This window comes from Strix aluco, chromosome 7, assembly GCF_031877795.1.
Source record: "Strix aluco isolate bStrAlu1 chromosome 7, bStrAlu1.hap1, whole genome shotgun sequence".
Classification (NCBI taxonomy): domain Eukaryota; kingdom Metazoa; phylum Chordata; class Aves; order Strigiformes; family Strigidae; genus Strix; species Strix aluco.
In genome coordinates, this window is record NC_133937.1 from 5,197,336 (window position 1) to 5,216,300 (window position 18,965).

General features: G+C 38.9%; 1 protein-coding gene across 3 annotated transcripts in view; it reads right to left on the bottom strand.

Annotated features, from left to right (window-relative positions):
• The window catches only part of MYPN (myopalladin), a 79,495-nt gene that overhangs the window by 8,303 nt on the left and 52,227 nt on the right, over positions 1–18,965 (bottom strand). For all 3 annotated transcript variants that reach the window (XM_074830297.1, XM_074830298.1, XM_074830296.1), the window contains 7 exons: positions 17,273–17,420; positions 5,838–6,059; positions 5,163–5,312; positions 4,151–4,230; positions 3,503–3,629; positions 1,765–1,972; positions 889–1,054 (listed from right to left, as the gene is read on the bottom strand). In XM_074830297.1, the coding sequence (XP_074686398.1) occupies positions 889–1,054; positions 1,765–1,972; positions 3,503–3,629; positions 4,151–4,230; positions 5,163–5,312; positions 5,838–6,059; positions 17,273–17,420 (1,101 nt within the window). The remainder of the gene's footprint in view (positions 1–888; positions 1,055–1,764; positions 1,973–3,502; positions 3,630–4,150; positions 4,231–5,162; positions 5,313–5,837; positions 6,060–17,272; positions 17,421–18,965) is intronic.

Below are 18,965 nucleotides of genomic sequence, written 5' to 3' on the forward strand. Positions count from 1 at the left end.
GGCTGTGGAAGATCAGAGTCAGGTGTGGGTTTTGGAGAGGACGGCAGTCTCGGAGTGGGGACAGGCAAGCTTCCCCTCATGATAGGTGTGCATTTGTAGCAAGTGCTGCTGTGCAGACAGTTTTCTTTACAGAGAGCCTGCAGGGTGTGCATGTGAAAATGTCGTACTTCCTGAAGTTGATCTCAGAGATCTGATGACTGCATCGAATCATCAGTTGGAGCCAAGTGAAATAAAATATTAGGAATCAGATTTATGCTGAAGTAGTAGTCTTTAAAAAATAAATGAAAGCAATTAATTTCTCATTAATTACAACCAGGCACATTATTTCATCAGCTTTTCTTTTGCAAAACCGAAAAAGTAGTGATGCATTTGAATGCAAGAGCTGAACTCGAACATTGCTGCATTTTGTAAGCATGGATCAAATTCTTTGCCTATGTTTGTGACCAAACTTTGTTATCAGTCTCTGTATCTGATATGTTAAACTCTCTATTGTCCTGTGCTCTGGGGCATTCAAAACCATGTTCTAACTGTTCTGAGTTTGAATTCATCCATAGTTAGAACTAAACTGGAGAAAAAAATAGCTTAGAGAGAGAATAAGCTGCTAAAATGCATTAAAATACCATATCATAGTATCTTTGATAAGAAGATGCGTATGCTGAGCAGGCCTATGGCCCGAAAGGTCTATCACCACTCTCTGAAGCAGTGGCATATTATGCTCCATCCTTTATTCTATTGTTCACCTCACAGTGAAGCCAGCTTTTAAAATCTTTATGTGGGTGTAAGAAGTTGTTTTAAGAAGAACACCACCTGTACTTATCACACAGGTTTTCATGGAAACAATTGGCCCAGCCACAAGAAACTCCAAGCATGGGTATGATGATACAGTACCTCATCCTCTCTCTGTTTGATGGGATGGTCTCATTATCCTTCTTCCAGTAAAATACGGGGGGTGGCATTCCCACAACTCTGCACTCTAATCTGACAGGGTACCCTTCAGGAACACCACAGTTCTGAAGCTTCTCCAAAAACATGGGGGCTTTTTTTACTTCCTTTGCTGGAAAAAGAAAAAGAATTGTTGAGCAACAGATATTGTATTCTTTGTTTTGCTTTGAACAGTGTGGAAGAACATGACCGATAATTATTCTTGTGATATCAAAATAGGTTGTGAATTTTTAATGGGATATTGGAAGGAAAATGAAATGCCATGACATAGCCTCTGTAAGGGAACATAAAGAAAATAATAGACAGAACTGATGTTCATAAAAGAATGTATGCATATCTAATAGGTCTAAACATGCTACCATTGCAGCAAGTGAATGCCAGATCCATGAATTTCAGTATCTCACGTCTTGTAAGGCTTTAATAAAGAACAGTATTCAGATTTGTATTTTTCTATTTAAAAATACTTTTAAACTCATAAAATTGGGACTGAAATCTAGGAGTTCTCAACATATTTTATGAATTCAAACCCTAAGCATTTTCTGGGGAGAAAGTTGAGAATGTCATTTTGCCAAGACAAGAGCGGTGAAGTGATGATGAGACAGAATTCTTCCAGCCCTCTATTAATAACAGGAGTGCACCTGTCTGGTGAGCACCAGGTCCATTTCCCTCCATCAGATGAGTTTTATAGCTGTTGAACTCTCAGTGGAGTAAGTAATCAGTGGATTAACTATTTATACTTGTCTGTAGGGAAAAGTAAGGTAAGTTTGAAGAAGCATGTACAAATACCTTCATCATTGAGACTAGTTTTTCAATGATTCTTACCTACAACAGTGAGCTCCAGACTAAATGAATTTTGTCCTGTTTTATTAGTGGCAAGGCAAGTGTAAGTTCCAGCATCATTTTGTGAGAGAGGATCAATAAGCAGAGAGTGAACTCCAGTCTCTCTGACCAGCATCTTGTGGGTGCCATCTGGTAGCACAGGTTTGCCGTTCAGAAGCCACGTCAGGTCTGGAGTTGGTAACCCACTCACCTAACAGACAGTGAAACAGCTAGAGACAAATGTCAAACTGACAAATAGATTCTAGTAAATTCATAGGTAAACCTTTTTTCAGGTACCATCTAAATGATGTCAGAATCTAGAACAAAGATTTTTGTTTTTATTTCTCAGCTTCTGTTTTTCTTCTGATTAGTTACAAAAGGGACAAAACCAAAACAAACAAGCAACAAAATCCCAAGAAAAACAAATACATGAGATGCCTATATTTTTCTTAGTCAGAAAGGAAGAACCTTGGTTATATATCAGATTCACAAAAGACTCTTAGTAATCTGCTAGTTTTCTTATTTTTTTAGTGCTGAGTATAAATAATAACCCTGGATCTAAACCACTACAGAGTTTAATAGAGATGAAAAAGAGTTCTATACAAACGACTTTGTATTTAATAAAATTTCATGAAGGATGATATAGTTCTTTGTAGCTGTTAAACTTACATGTTTTAGAACACTATAAAGTAATTTTTTGGAAGATTATTAGGCTGTATTATAGTCTTAAAGTTCCTTCCAATAGATAGAAGTACTTATTCATGTCCGAAATATTGCTTTCCAAATGATACTCTACAAACCAGAGAAAGAGGGAAGTGGAACTTGCCTGAACGAGGACTGCTGTCTTCCAGGTTTGTGCAATACCAGACATGCTTTAAGGTTTCACAAGCTCTGCCAGGATAGCAGAGCTAAGAATAACCAGATTCTTTGGCATGCTCCCTAGTAAACTTTACATTGTAAATTAAGTAGTAAGGAATCTTGTTCATCTTCAGGGCATTAACTTCTGCTTCAGAGCTTCTACCCTCTTCAGGGTAGGAGACATTCTGGAGCATGGAAGAAGTCAGTGTCAGCATTAGTACCTTTGCTGTGCTACTGGGATATAGAGGGACTGCCAAAATATGTTGGAGCAGATGAATTTCTTAAAGCTGTTCAATAACAGGATGTTCACTGTGTGTACTCTAACCTCTGACAACTCTCTTGTGGGGATTTGAATCTGTAAGTGGGGGATGTTTCTGCATCTGTGCATGCTGGGGAAGCATAAAATGAACTAGGCTCTGTTCCCTCTTTTCAGGGAGTATTAATCTTCAGTAATTCAGTCCAATACAATGGGAACATTTGTTTGTACAGAATACAACATGCTGAATCCTCTCTTTCTCGTGGTTTTGTGCTATTCTGGATTATGTTCAAGAATCTGATAATGGAGCAGAAGGACCTGTCATTCTCAGATGAACTTCTGAAGTTTGCACTGGTAAAGGACACGGTGAACATATCTAGTAATTTGAACAACCTTGTAAGCAAGCCTTCTATTTCTGGGGTGTTCTTCATTCCATATAACATGTGTTGAAAAGAAATCCCCTGAATCAGCTCGGAGACAATGGCAATAAGAAATGATTTTTAGAAATGAAGCATTAGAACTTTAACAGAAGGGGCTCACATATGCAATAAAGAACATGAGAACATGTTTAGCAGTACATGTAGAGAGGTAGAAAAAGTGAGAATGAACAGAGGAAACAGTCGGTACCTTACAATCCAACCTACAAAGTCGCCCTTCGTGTGCTACCATGTCACCTGGAGCCTGTAGAAAGTATGGCCTGAAAAAGCGTTCTTGAACTGTCTCTTTGTCTCCTTCTGGCGCCCGAGGTCGTGTTCTGCAACACAAAAATTGCATGTATATGTTTGGAAGTCAAACTTTTTTTGGTGATGCTTAAAAAAAGGAAGAAATTGTGGGAAAGGATGATCAGGTAGCTGGAGTTAAATAATAGGGCAGAAAGAAATGGACTGATTGTAATTTAATACTTGCATAATTTCCATTTAGAAAGATTATCAAATTAACTATATTGTGCAGTATTGTTGGATTCCCAATCTGTCCTCCACTTCTTTTTGGGTTTTTTTGGCAGAATTTCATCTTGCTAATCCATCCCTTGCCTTTAACTCCACTGCGACAGGTAAATGAAATAACACTTTACACTTAAACTTCCCTGTATTTGAAGATGACCTTCAAAAGTATTACATTCTAGAAGTGACCTGTTGGGAGGGAACTGCTGCTGTTATCTCCATTTTATGGTTGAGAACTGAAGTACAGGGTGCACTGAAGTACAGTAGCTAGTTAGTTTGAGTGCCTTCAGTAAGAAGCATAAAGAGGGTCTGAAGGACTTGTCTTTCCTTTTACCTGTGAGGCTGAATTGTTGATATTCGGCCCCGAACAGGGATACTCTGAACCATCAGGTGGCCTGAACAACTGATTCTCCCCTGCAAATCACAACGGAAACAGAATTAATAGTTGGTTAATAGCTCATTTTGTTTAGAAGTATAAATATTTAACATTTACAATGCATTCAGATTTATTTTTATAAAGTAACTGAACTGTAGTGTAAATATTACTTTTTCAAAGCAAATGCTGTTAGCATGCAGTGAAGTGCAGTTGAGGCAGGGGTTTCTTTGTGTGTCTAGAGCAGGGTGTTTCTCAGACCCTTCAAGGCTGTGGCAATGCATTTAGCAGTGGTGCTGTGTAAACCACCTTAAGCAGTGCCTGTCCCTGCTCGTTCATTCCTGCCACTGTGTCTCCACGGGTACTAGCACCTTTGTGCTAGCATACTTGTTTATGCAGCCACCCAGAAACTGAGAAGTAGTTGGGCTGAAATATAATTCAGAAAAAAGGAAAAATTTAAACTGGAAAAAGTTGCCTTATCTACTTGAGCGTACTGCTAAGTAAACAGCTAAGCTAGCACATCAGGTGAAGGAGAATGGTACTGGGGATGAGACTATTATCAGAACCACATCTTTGCATCCTAGATAAAGAATAATTGTGTTTGGTAACACTTCCAAATTTGATGTAACTTTTTGTTTCCACTTGCTCTATTTTTTCTGCCCGAAATATCATGTCTGCCTTGTCAGCACATCTTAAAAGGTATCTATCAGCAACAGAGGGGGGACTCAGAAGATAGGGCAGGAGGTATTAATGTGAAAAATGTCCTTAATGGTTGTGACTGGGATGTGTAAGAATAGGCTAGTAGTTTCATCATTCTTCATTACATGGTGTCCTCTCCTATCCTCTGAAGCATCTGATTTTTGATACAGTTACCACTCGATGTCAGACTAGGTGGGCCAATCTGTGTTCCTATTAACATATATTAGAAACAGATGAAACAAGCGTTTCTGTAGAGGAAGATAAAACACCTTACTTGTGGGTTTGCAGCCATAATTGTATAGTTGCCATCATCATCATTAGTAGAAGCTTCAATATGTAAAGAACACGTGCCATCTTCTTCTCTGTTCATTTTGAAATGCGCATTTTTCTTTGAAATCTGCTTGCCATCCTTGAACCAGTATACCTGCAGTGATCAGACCCACCCCCCGCCAGTGACTTAACACTTGCTCTGTAGTGGAATAGTGACTAGAAAAAAATGTAGATAGGAACATGAGATAAGTTGACTAATTGCTAGTAAAAATTTTAGAATATTATAAAATTTGCAGATCGGTTATGATGTGAAATAGAATGATTTCAGGTTGAACACAGAAAGCTGCTTATCTCCTTTATATAGCTGGGCCTGTCAGGTTCTCTCTTCTTGGCTATAGACACATTACTGGTTGTCTCATACCAGTTCTCATCTTTCTGAAAAGGGGGTTTATGAAGTTCTGTTTCTCTTGGAGTCAGGTGGCTGTGAGGCAGTCCACACAGGGCTGAGAGATGCTCAGGAGCAGATATTGTTATTTTAGAAAGTGGGGAGGAAATAATTTGTTTTAGAGCTCTCTCTACAGAGCCATGTTCTTAGGAGTGAGACTTTCCAGAGGGATGTATAGAACATAGCAAGTAGATGATTTTTATTCCTTTACTGCTAACAGTGAGAATGACCTACCTTGGGAACAGGTATTCCAACTATTTTGCAAGTGAATGTAATAGGAGATCCTTCCATTACCCGAAAATGCTTGAGTCTCTTATCAAAGATGGGTGCAATGTATTTGCCTGTAGGGATTTCCTCGTGGTGGATTTCATCATCTGATTCATCCACCGGGGTACGTTCAAGGCGAAATTCTATTTCATTCATCAGCCTCTGCTCAAAGCTTGAAATCCTGTATTCCTGTAGAGTGAGAGAGGCACGGTTCTGAACAGGACGAGTCGTGTTCTGTGGTATTTGCAGTCATTTGTGCTTTTAGACTAATTCTAAAATGAGTGAAAATAAAAAAGCCTACATAAACCAGGACATATTGAAACAGTCTGAAATTGGTCTGCAGACACAGATTCTCACTGCATCTGAAGTTTGCAGAATGCAACTAGTGAAACTAAAAAATCAAACATTTAATTCCTGCAAGTCCCTGTGAAAAAACTGTATTCTTACACACTGTTGATCAAAAACAGTCATTAAAATATACCAAATTTTTGAGGATTTTGTGTTCAAATATTAGTCATCTGCTAATTATAGAAATGAATACTATACATATTTCAATTCAGAATTAAATAAGGAAAACTATACCTACTAAAAGAGTAATTTGCCTTCAGGTTAAAACTTGACCAGATTTCTAGCTGGTGTAACTGAGAAAGCAAAACATATCACATTTAAATCCTTAGAAGATTAAACAGATGATGCAAGAAAACCAGTGTATTCCTACATAGATGACCATTTCCGGATAGTTTGATGTGATTATGAGCCTCCTCCTAACCGCCTGTGACTCTTGTTACTTAGCTGTTTTGCATGACGATGTCTCTTGTCTAGACCAAGAGGCATTTGGCCAAATGTCTCTTGCTGTGACATGTGAAGCTTCACACCAAGAGCCAGCTTCAGTTTTTGACACTAAACCAGTGTTTATCCTGGGCATGGTGGAGCCCTAAAGATACACCTGAGTGGACTTTTCGGGTAGCAGATGCTGCCTAGCTACACTAACATAGACAGTTGCAATAATATCTTGCTTAAGTCATTATAAACTGTCTTGTGGGGATACATATTACCATATGTAGGCCTGTAGCAGTAACCAAATCAGTTTGCTCAGACCTGAATTTATGCAGTTTGTAAGTCCAGAGCTTGCATTCCTGCTTCTATTGAAGGGCACTGACACTCTGCAAGCAGACTTATGTTTTATTCTACTTCTGTGGCAAGCTTGGATCTTCAGAATCTCACTTTAATCTGTCAGTGCTATTATGATGGGTTTTGTTGCTTTGTTATGGGAAGGAAATGATCTGTGGCTTGGAAGAGAAATACTTATGCAATTCCAAAAGTGTAATTCTTATATTTTAAATAGAAGTTTAGAAACTGGTGAATAGTATATAAGGACATAGCCTATCCTTAGATACATACCATTTGCTAAAAACATCCAAGGTTCAGAAAATGTGTCTTGTCTGAAATCTTACAGAAAGTTAATTAAAGGACCAGCAAAGATCCCAAATCACTGGGACTTTACATCCCTGATTATTTAGCCATTCCATCATACTGTTGATCGTGGTCTTGACCAGTAGTTCCCAAATAGTAAGGAGCAAAGATGGAGAGGCAGCACAAAATTTTACCTGATTTCTTCTGAAGTCTTCTGATTTCTTCAGGAGACCAAGGGGACAGAAGTGGCCAAAGATTGAGAGGTTACGAAGGAGTTTTAGGGAGACAGGAGTCTGTGAGACTTGGGGGTGAAAGGAGCAAAATATGGCAGCCTCAAAGTAAAAGAAGATGGAAATTGCCATGGTGGAATAAATGTCCTGGTAATATCTGATTTTGGTACTGTAATGGTAGATGTTGTACATTGGTCTCTTCATCTAAAATATTTTTTTGGGGGTTGCTGTAAGGTCAGCTCTAGTAAAGATTAGCTATGGTAGGAAAAGCCAGGCAGGTCAGAGCAGGGAGGGAAGGATTTTGATGAATGAACTCTCTTTTCTGGAAACTGAGCCCTCCTTCCACTCCTCCCTTTTTCTCTGATGCTGCAGGGCTGTTCCTTCCTCACAGCTTTGGAGCAGTGCCGATAGTTACAAGGTAGCAGGAGTGTTCACAGGGAGCTTAGATTGCTGGGTCCCCCCTTCCAGATGCCATCCTTACCTTACAGTCTCCCTCCACTCAGACAGGGACAGTCTGCTCTCTGATACTTTCTTCAAATGTACCACTGCGAGCACAGCTTTGCCAAGCATGAGCTTTTGAGCTTGCAGGTCTGTAGAAGTGTGCGAGATGTGCACCAAGGGGTGGGAGCAGCCACTAGATGGTACCATCCTCTTTCTTAGCTGGCACTGTTCGCTTTGTGGGCTGGCCAACAGCTGGTGGTCAGCAAACAGCCTTATAAAGTTTCATCTTGTTGAGCTTTTTTTTCTTTCACACAGCATGTCTCAACAAATCACTTCAATAGATCAAATTCTAATCTCAGTTAAGCCAGCGTAAAACCAGAGATTCTCTGATTTCTGACCAACCAAAGCTATCATTTTTCCATTTAGATGAGGAGAGCTGGTCATAGTGTTCCAAGGGAAAGTTAAGCAATCAGTCTTTCACCCTTGATACTGAGAAAAGGCCAGTGTGTTTTCAGGAAGGAAGAATCAAGTAAAAATCAGAGAGTACTATGTTCGAAGAAGCAGCCATGTCAATAAAATGTACTGCAGTCGTATTTTGTTTCTAGAGTCTCCCATAAATTAAGGAATTCAACCCTAAATACTTTGGTTGCAAGCAATATACTGAAGAACATATTTGGAGTTTTGTTTTCCTTCCACTTCTTTGAGATCTTTCATGTTGTTTAGGTAGTTCTTGGCAGCAGAGAGCAAAATCTGTGGCAAAAAAATTGACCTACTGAGGAAGGATTACCATGTCTGTCCGAATTTTCCAGTAGGACCTGAAGATACTACACATAATTCTTCTAAGAATGAAATTGTTATCAGGGATTTCACATGCTATGTGGCCTTTGGAATTGTGGAGGCTAATTAAGGATTAATTAAGGTAGGGGTCATCTCTTTCCCTCCTTCCCTTTCCATCATCTAATGATTTGTCACATGAATAAAGGTCAGGGCAACATAGCAAGTATGGTACAGAGAGTCTCATTTCTGCCTGTTTAAACACGTTACTGTTTATTGTGGAACGAACCTCTCAAAAATTATGTAATTATTTTTGGATATTGGTTATATGACAGTGTAATTATAAAGCTAAATACACTTTTTTGCGTACTTTCATATCATTTTTGAGCACTTTTGAGCACTGTTATTTCCTTTGCAAATATAAACCATTTTTCAAGTGTTATGTATGTTTAGAGGGCCACAGGGCTGATGGACAGAGTAGACAAAGTGACTCACAAATTGGTTTTGTTAGAAGCTAGACACAGTAAGTCTGTGAAGAACTTTTACTTGGAGAGGGTAACCCTGAACTCAGATTAGAATAAATTGAGTGGGAATGAAAAGTGTTAAGACTTCTCAGAGTCAGACAGCAATCAGAAAGCAGTAGCCTAGAAGATAAAAATTGGAAGAGGGCTTTTGCAAGAGCCAACACCTTTTAGTTTTTAAGTGCCACATAATAAAGAACAAAGGAAGAAAAAGTAGGGGCCTGCATCTTCTCTCGCATCCAAAACTGTTCAATCTGCATTACCTGGAAGTCAGCAGACCAGTTAGGTACTGCCCTGTGAACTTTACCAACAGTTAACGTCATTCTTTTATGGCAGTGCATAAATCTGCCACTGGACTATCTTAGTTGTATACAGTCTTCAACTTTATTGAGCTATATGCACATTTCATTTGACTTAAAAGGCATGAATGTGATTACTTTTTTCAGAATGATGTAACTAATCTCTATATCAAATTTTTCTTTAGTTCTGATGTCTGCGTCAAAAGCAGTGTGCTGGTTTTGTCTGGGATAGAGTTAATTTTCTTCATAGTAGCTACTATGGGGCTATGTTTTGGATCTGGGCGGAAAACAGTGTTGATGGTACAGGGATGTTTTCGTTATTGCTGAGCAGTGCTTACACAGAGCCAAGGCCTTTTCTGCTCCTCACCCCAGCCCACCAGTGAGGAGGCTGGGGGTGCACAAGCTGGGAGGGGGCACAGCCGGGACAGCTGACCCCAACTGACCCAAGGGATGTCCCAGACCATATGACATCATGCTCAGCATATAAAGCTGGGGGAAGAAGGAGGAAGGGGGGGACGTTCGGAGTGATGGCGTTTGTCTTCCCAAGTGACCGTCCTGGCTTTCCTGGGGATGGCTGAGCACCTGCCTGCCGATGGGAAGGGCTGAATGGATTCCTTGTTTTGCTCTGCTTGTGCATGTGGTTTTTGCTTTACCTATTAAACTGTCTTTATATCGACCCATGAGTATTCTCACTTTTACCCTTCTGATTCTCTCCCCCATCCCAGCTGGAGGGGGAGTGAGTGAGTGGCTGTGTGGGGCTTAGTTGCCGGCTGGGGTTAAACCACAACAAGCAGGTTTTGGAAATGAAAATTTCTAATGGCAAGAATAATGTTTCAAATTAAAAACGCAGTGTTGTACTTTTAATACATCCTCAACGGTATGGGTGAAGATTGGGGAATCATTGCTTGGTCCCTGAAGTGAATTTTTCATCATACGGTGTTCTCTAGCAGAGGGAATTAATGGGGCTAGGAAGGCATTACCATTACACTTTCAAGGCATCATGTTAATGAGTAAGGTGTTGACTCCAGAACAAAATGCTACAAAGTGGAGTTAAAATGCAATGAAATACTTCTTGCTAATGGGAGAGTCCAGTATTGTTTATAGATAGTTGAGTTGAGTCAGCAGTTTTTCATACTGATTTTTTTTTTTTTCAGATTCATTGCTGTCCAAAAGAAGTCGTGATATGTAATAAGAAATTAATAGTGTAGGGTTGCTGTAGCCATGATGGCCTACAGATGAAACCAAACAATGCTGATAGAGACAATTAACATCTTTTATTTCCTCTACTCCAAAGGTACAGGTTTGTCTTAAGTTGTCTAACCAACTAACATAAATTAAACTTAGAGCAATTATCAAACTGTAATTAACCTAATGTTTCTTGCCTTTGTTTTAAAACTGAAAAAGTTTTATGTGAACACATTGTATAATTTTTTTCCTGACTGATGTGCTGAAGATATTAACTTCTTAAAAAATTTACTTCATTAAGAAATATGGGCAGTTCTTCCTTTTCATATGTCTGCTTGCAGAAGAAAATATGATAAAGGAATGCATTTCACGGGGCCACTTCTTTGAAGTTAATCATGAACAGGTTTTCTCTCACATTTCTTGAGTGAATAGGACTCTGGATGTATGTGCACATACAAAAAAAGTATAAAATAAAAGTAGGAGTTTGTCAGAACAAATGCATATTGCTGCACTATCAATACTGGTGGCTGCTTCTCTGCCCATGGAAGCTACAAGAGTCATTTTGTTTCCATGCAAACACTACAGTCTCTGGCTAGGAACCGTGCAGGCTGACTGCATGTGTTTGGGCTGGTCATTTTAATGAGTCATGTTCAAAAATACATTTTGAGTTAGAAAATACTGACGTTAGGGTTCCCACAGCCCCATAGTGTTGCCTGTGTGTTGTTCTCATACCTGAGTCTTTGTCTTTCTAAATGTGTTGTTTAGTGTGCATATATATGTATAAATTGACACACAAACCAACAAGACTAAGTTAACATTGCTGTGAAAATACCAACAAACACCAACGTACATATACTGAAGGTGTTATACCAAACTTCTTATAAAGAACAGGAATCTCTGAAATAAATGGAAATATACAGCTGTATAGAGAATATAATCTTGGAGTTTTTTGCTTGTTTGGGAGATTTTCTTCTAGGATCAGTAAGAACAGAAAATAGTTGTTAATATGGCTTTCTGAAGAACTGTTTTTATCACATAAGCCATAAAACTATTTCTGAACGTTATTACATAAGTGGAGTAGGACAAAGTGTTTGTGGTTGTGGTTCAGACAAATATTTCATAAAGCATCACACAAAGAACAAATCAATGGGTACAATGTTAAAACTAGGCTTCAGTTCAGCATACTGAGGAGACTAAGGGAAAGAGTATAAAGGTTCAAGATCTGGTTCTGGGTCAAAAATGTAGGGTTCCAGCTACTTTTTGGCAACTTTCCTGGAACATGAAAATTTTACAGACAGGGATTCACACACTTGTTTAATATAGTATCCAGATATTTAAAATTGTGCCTTCTCCCAGCTAGAAAACTGTGAAATTCAAGCTCTTATCTAGAGGTGTAAATTTTCTGTACAAATTATAATATATATAGTACATATATATTATAATTGTATATAATTATCTATATCTCTGTGTGCTGAGTGGACTGCAACTTTTGAAACCTGGATATTTCACTTATATGCCTTAGGAAAAAGGGAGTAGGCAGTGGTGGTGGCATTAATATTTTCAGGGTATAGCTAGAAGGGTAAAAGACTTAAAACTGGCCAGAGGAAAGCCAGGAAATGTGCTGGTGAATATGTGTCTTAAGCAGTTCTGATCCATTTTTCTCTAGTCATTAGTAGCACCTTGTAAGTGAGCTGCACAGCATTATTGCCACAGAGACGTGTAGCGTATTCAGTATATGATTTGACAACGTAGCTGAACCAGTTTAGCTGCCAGCTTGTGCTAGCAGCAGCATTCCCCCGCTTCCCTCCCTGCTCATATTCATATGCTCCCACACGTCCCTCCTGCCATCACTGGCGGTCATCCAATCCCACAGTGACCTATTCTGCAGGAGTGAGCTAGAAGAAAGTTAACTCAAAAGGGAAAAAAAAAGAAGCCAGATAAGTTCTGGTTGAAATCTGGGGCAGATGGAGAAGCGAAATGCAACTTCTCTTCTGGGGAGTTGCTAGCCTCTGCACTGCCTTGGCAATATTGTTGTAGGGTGCTGCTGAATGGTTGTAATTTGAGCAGTGTGGCAAACAAAATCTTCTCTCAATGCAAGTATTGTTGAAGGTACGGATTCACATCATTTTGTCTCTATGTGGCGCCATCATCATCATTTTTTGAGCACCTGACAGCAAGGCACCCTTCAGGGCAGGGCTATTACCTACATTTTACATGTGAGAAATTGAGGCCTAAAGAAGCCAAGTGACTCGTTAAGGTAACATAGAAAGTCTGTGACAGCACAGAGAGTTGGATCATGATCTCCTAGATCCTGAGTCAAGCAATCGAGCTCCTGGCCATTCTGCTACCTGTGAACCTTTTTGGCAAATAAGGGAATTGATAGACTGTAGTAATTTCTGTAGGTTTCTAAGCACCTTTGTGTGTGAATATGTGTTCTAAAATCCTGCACCTGTTGAAGTTAAAACCTATCTTGCTTTTAGTAGAATTCAGATTTTAGTGGAAATACATGCTAACAGTTAGTAGAAGCTTTTTGTATCAAAATAATCGGATGTTAGCATAGTAACCCGTGTAAATTACCACAAACAGAAAGGCTAGAGGAACCTTATTTGAATGTTGATTCTCATACACTGTATAAAATCATAATTCTGTTTGCCAGTCATTGCCAACTCCAGACAAATTTCCCAATTTAATCCCGATACTAGATTGGTTTTTTTGGCAGAGTTATTCTAAATCCAGTTAACAGTTTATCTAAGAAACTGGCATATATTGCATCTCGGTGTCTGTTTCCAAGCTGGAACACTCCATGGCTTCAAAGTCTAATCTAGGCTAATCTGACTGAAATCTTCTGTTTTGTTTGGATTCTCTCTCCTTCCCTCCCTGCCCCCACTCCTCTCAGTGGTGGGAATCAAAAAAACAACAGATCCAACATGAATACTCTTCTTCACTTATCATGTCCCATGAAGAGGTATCACTGAAGCAACTTATTTCTTGCAGATGAATTATGTTGGGCAGTCTCACACGTATTTTTGTTTCTACATGACATATTCTAACTGAATATTACCAAGTTATTTTACTTGTAAGGAAAATAAAAGGCCCAATGGACTAGACTGACAGATTTTGGGAAGTGTAGATAACACTGGCTGTGCTGTCCTTTCATCAAATGGTGCAGTAGCCCAGACGCTCACTGGGGTTATGAGATTGGATGCTTTGTCTCACAGGATTTCAACCTCAGACTCCAAGAGGAGGCTCTGAGCTGCATGCTAATAAAACATTATGGGGCTTGTGATAAGTGGACAAGGAAGTTCTTTGTCCTTCTCGTTCTTTCACTTTGCAGAAATACTGAAACATCCACCACAGCAAGGACAAGAATCCAGGTGTTTGTCCTGGTCCCTAGGCAGGAGAGTCATTCTCTTTTTCTCTCTCTGTCTTTCTCAGTCTGTCTCTGTTTCTTTTCTCCAAAACAAACAGCTTCCTCAAACAACCCTAACCATTAAGCTGAAATGCTCTCTGAAATGTCCTGCTAAAGGAGGGCCTGTTCCACACTGCCTGAAAGTGTTAAATTTTATTCATTGAGCCGGAGAAAGTGGGAGAAAGGCTCAGGTCTCCTATTATGGGAGCTGTTTTGAAAGGTGGAATTTCCAGATTTTTATCCTGCTGATAAAGAATGCTTAATTATTTGTGCAACCTGGGACAGCACCAACAGTACACATACCCACCAGCAAGAAGTTAGGTTGTCCTTATGGGAGTTAAGAGTTACAAATTCTACTGTCTTCAGGCCAAGGAAGAAACTGAGTTAAGTCTCCTGTATCCTGGGATTTGTCCTAACCTCTTCCTGCAATTGCGTAAAGCTAATCCTCGTTTAGTGTATCTTCTGTTTGAAAAAACTGAGCCAATCTGACTGAAGACGTTTGGTATAAATGAACCACGTTTTTTTCAACACTTCTAATTGTGATGAAATTTCACCTGGCAATGTAGCATACTACCATCTGCATAAATGACAGGTATGGTGCTTTTTTTCTGGTAAAAATGACAGCTTGTTATTGTATGTACTTGATCAAAGTGGCAGCTAGAATCTTAGCAAAATCCTATTTGTATTTCTGTCAGCACCACATGATTATCGTAGCTGTAGAAGACCAGAGACTAATCTGTTCTGTCTCATGCAACATCAGCAAAATTACCAACTATGTTCTGATTCTGGATTTCTTTATTGTTGGTGATGAATGATGCACTGGATGAAACAGAAGGAGTACATCTGGATTACTAGATATCATGCTGAGCGCATAATGCTGACGCTTAGGAAAATCTTGAGTTGTAAGCTAAACACTTTTCATATGGAAGTCAGTGATAGATAATAAATAGAGCACCAGAATGTAAATCACTTGTGTTCATTACTGCACTTTATATAGTAATATAAGACAATACTAGTACTTTAAGGCACAGACTTGTCATCTGCAGCTCTCATTCTGGATGATCCCTACATGCTCTGCAGATACTGTAAATGAGACCAAATGCTGCTATTGAAATAGGGGGTTACAATACAATTCCCTAAATAAAAATATGCTATAGGACACATTTTATGAGAAGGAATTTCTAAAATAGCATGTAAAAAATACAAGGAAGCCAACACTTTGAGATTCTTATTGGATGCTGTACTCCATTCATTATGCAGTGATCTCTCACACAGAGGAGAGTTGCATTCGTATTTATGAGAAAGTGAATAAGAAGCCCTTCCCTACCATTCTAATAATCAATTTAATGCATATGTATATATATGATATATATGATATATATAGGATGAAAATGTTTCCTTTTTAATTCTGTGTTAACTACAAGAGGAAAAAACAGGACAAAATCTGTGGGTGTGAATCCAGCACTCCAACATACTATTCTCATGATGTTGATTGTTCTATAAATGGCAAAGCAATAGGAATTTTGGAAAATACTATGCATCCTCTCATCCCTTTAAATAATCACTGCTTTCACTGAGGAGAAAACTCAGACTTGAATTTGCTGGAGTCAGTCTGAGCAGTGGTTTTCCTGGATGTGGAAGAATAAAATCAGAAGTGATTAAAGGTGGGAACTGAAGGGAAAATGAGGGAACTTTTACTGAGGAATCCTAAAATTGCTTTCTGGTTCATTACCATTGGCATTCTAATTACTGTAACAATTAGAGAAGTGCCAGCTTTGAAGTTTTTCAGTGTATGGGGGATTTAGGAATCAAGATTTTGGTTTGGGCTCATACAGAATAGCAAATAAGTGTATAAATAACTTTTGCTGTCAGCAGATAACTTTGACACTAGTAGTGATCATTGTTTCTAAAGGGGTTATCATGCAGTTAACTCGAAAGACTGATTGGTATTTCACAGTAGCTCTCTAAATAATTTGTCTTACTACCATAGCAAGTACAAACTGTAACACTTGTGATTCATCTGCAAAACATACCGCTTGCCAGTTGTTTTACTCAAAGTGCTTTGGCAGCGTGATCTATCAGAAAGAAAGGTCAACAGCAAAATTAAAAAAACAGGGATTACATAGCAGTTGTCCACAGAGGGTAATTTGCTCCAGAGACTCCATGGGTTTTTGCTTATCTTTGCATGTTCTCTGTCAGAAGGGCTAACAGACGTTGTGAAAAGTTCCCTTGTTGACGACAGATCAGGGTAAACCATTATTTGCTGCGTTAAGCCTGAGCTGGCGGGACAGCTATGGAGGGCTCTGTGGCCAAGGTGAGAGTAGCATAATTACCTACAGACAGAACAGCTATCTAGCAGTCCTTAGTGTGACCTACTGTTATTCAAGGGTGGTTGAACCTGTTTTACAGTGATATCAACCTCAAAGTATGATTTCATTTTTTATTTCTTCTTTAATTTCATAGACACTGCCCAGATCTGATTCATTTATTGATTCCAGTTAAGAATGAACTGATTTTAGTTCCTTAAACTTTGTGAAAGGCTTGTTATTTTGCTAAACTCTAATAATGCTAGGCCTAAAGTTCAGTGTATGCCAGTAACAGCTACCAAAAACTTTGTTAAGTTCCCAACAAGTCCCTGTCAATTCATTTAAGTCAGGAGATTTGGAAAAATAGGTTTAATGCTAAAAATTGAATACCGCATTTTAGTTCAACTGAAGTAAAACCAGAAACCTTTTCTTAAACAGTTTGATTACTTTACTGCTTAATTTGTCTTAAAAATATACAGTGTGTATGTGCAATGAGTTGAGCAACTTGTAAAGTGAAAAAATGAAATTCAGCGTACAGAAGCTCCCATGAAAATAAAAAGGTTTTACATTCCTACCGCTCTCTAATAGAGATGATCAAAAATTAAAAATGCTACTCAGTCACAAAGTAAACCCTCTACAGCTGCATGCCCTCATACTTCCTATTTAAAGCTTCAGTTTGCTATTCCAAACCAGTACTTACCACAACAGCTCACTCCACAAAGTAGTGTAGCAGCTCAACCACACAAATGCCTTTTGTTCCACAAGCCGTAATATATGTCTTGTTCATGAGTGAAATTTATTTTAATAACACTTGATTTTCTTACCTGCTGACTATTTTGTTGATTAACATCCCCTCTGAAATGCAGTTTTCTTTCCAGGTCTTTTACAAGTGCAGCTTTACTTTCCCGAATAGAATCATCTGTTGCTAACAGCAGAGGCTTCAGATTTTTCTTTGTTAATCTCTGGGTCGGGCTATTAAAAGAAAATTCTGATACTAACATGTAGCAACCAGTATATATATTTTTTTGTCATCTGTGTGATATGGTATGTTATGCTTCACTTGTCTGGAGGAACCTATTATTTATTTATGTAGAAGCCAAAGCACAATATGGGATTTGATTTTTTTGGTACTATTTTAATGGTGCATCCCATTCCCATGCCACTAGGAATTACGGACACACATCTTAAAGAGAACAAACATTATAATAAGCATCTAAGTCCCATTTATATTTATCCTGGAATAATGATGTCACAATGAATGCTGAAGAAATGTGTATAGGTGTTACCATAGGTACACAATTTGTACATATTACCTGTATCAGGTAATAATTTAAAACTTAATACAATTTCTCACTGATCTTTATCTCACATCTTCATTGATAATTTACTCTTTCCATGAACTTTTACTTCTTTCATTTCTCTCACCCTTTTATGACACTTAACATCAACAGTTCTTTTAATTTTTATTTTATAGATGCAGCCCGGTTTATTTTAGTAAGGTCTGAAAATAGTTAAATTCTTAAATAAGACTGTTGGGAGGCTGTGTGAGTGCACTGCTGAAGCACAGCAGCAGCACACTACTAGAGAGTGTGCAACGTTCTAGTAGTTTACCAGGAGCTGGGATCTTAATAGCAGGGGGTCTAGGTAAAAGGCATAACTGATGATTGCTGTGCAAGATATCTTCCTTTTGTTCTGCAGACCTGGTGATCTCTCACTGTTTTTGTAACCAGAATTATTATAATTGATAATGCCAAAAAAGGAAGCTGAAACTTCAATAGATATTCACAGGTTAGCACAGGAATTGTTCAGGTTCCTTCCTGATCTTTTGTGCCCTCACTTGACTCTCTCCCATGTAGACATCTAGATTTGAATCTCAGCACGATGAGTTCTAGTTATGTGGGGATTCAGATCTGGGCTGGGACCCAGGAGAGGTGAAATGAAGAAAACAATATTTAACTACTCTACCTGGGAGGCATATTGTAAGGATTTATTTGGTAATGCCTGTACAGCAGTTAGAAGAAGTAAAGCACTTTGCAAGGGTTAAGTGTCATTAATGCAAAGAGAATAGTGCTTGAGCACTTGTGCACCAGCTCAGAAGGGGAGGAAGGGGAGTGGATGAGTAGTTGCAGTTGATTTTTACTTGCAGTTGCAGTGTTGTGAAAGCAGGCCGAAGGCTTGAGCTGGGTATAGTTAAAACCTTCACCATGATCCTTATAACTTTGTTATGTATGGCTGCCCATCATGCCAGGGCCATGAAGGCTTCCAGGCATGTGGCACAGGGTGAGGGCAACTATGTGGCTGTGCTGGGCAACTAGGAAGTCTGTGAGTAGGAGTAATGGTTTGAAGGCAGGATTTCCTGGCACAGAGAGTGGTGAATGTTACATATACAGGGACACTTTTTTCTGTTATAATTACAGATTGGTTGATGTAGTATCGGCAGGATAGTTAGGAGATTGTGACTTACTGATGGCTATCACTACCTGGAAGTGTACCATTGGTAAAAGGGGGAAATTTTCC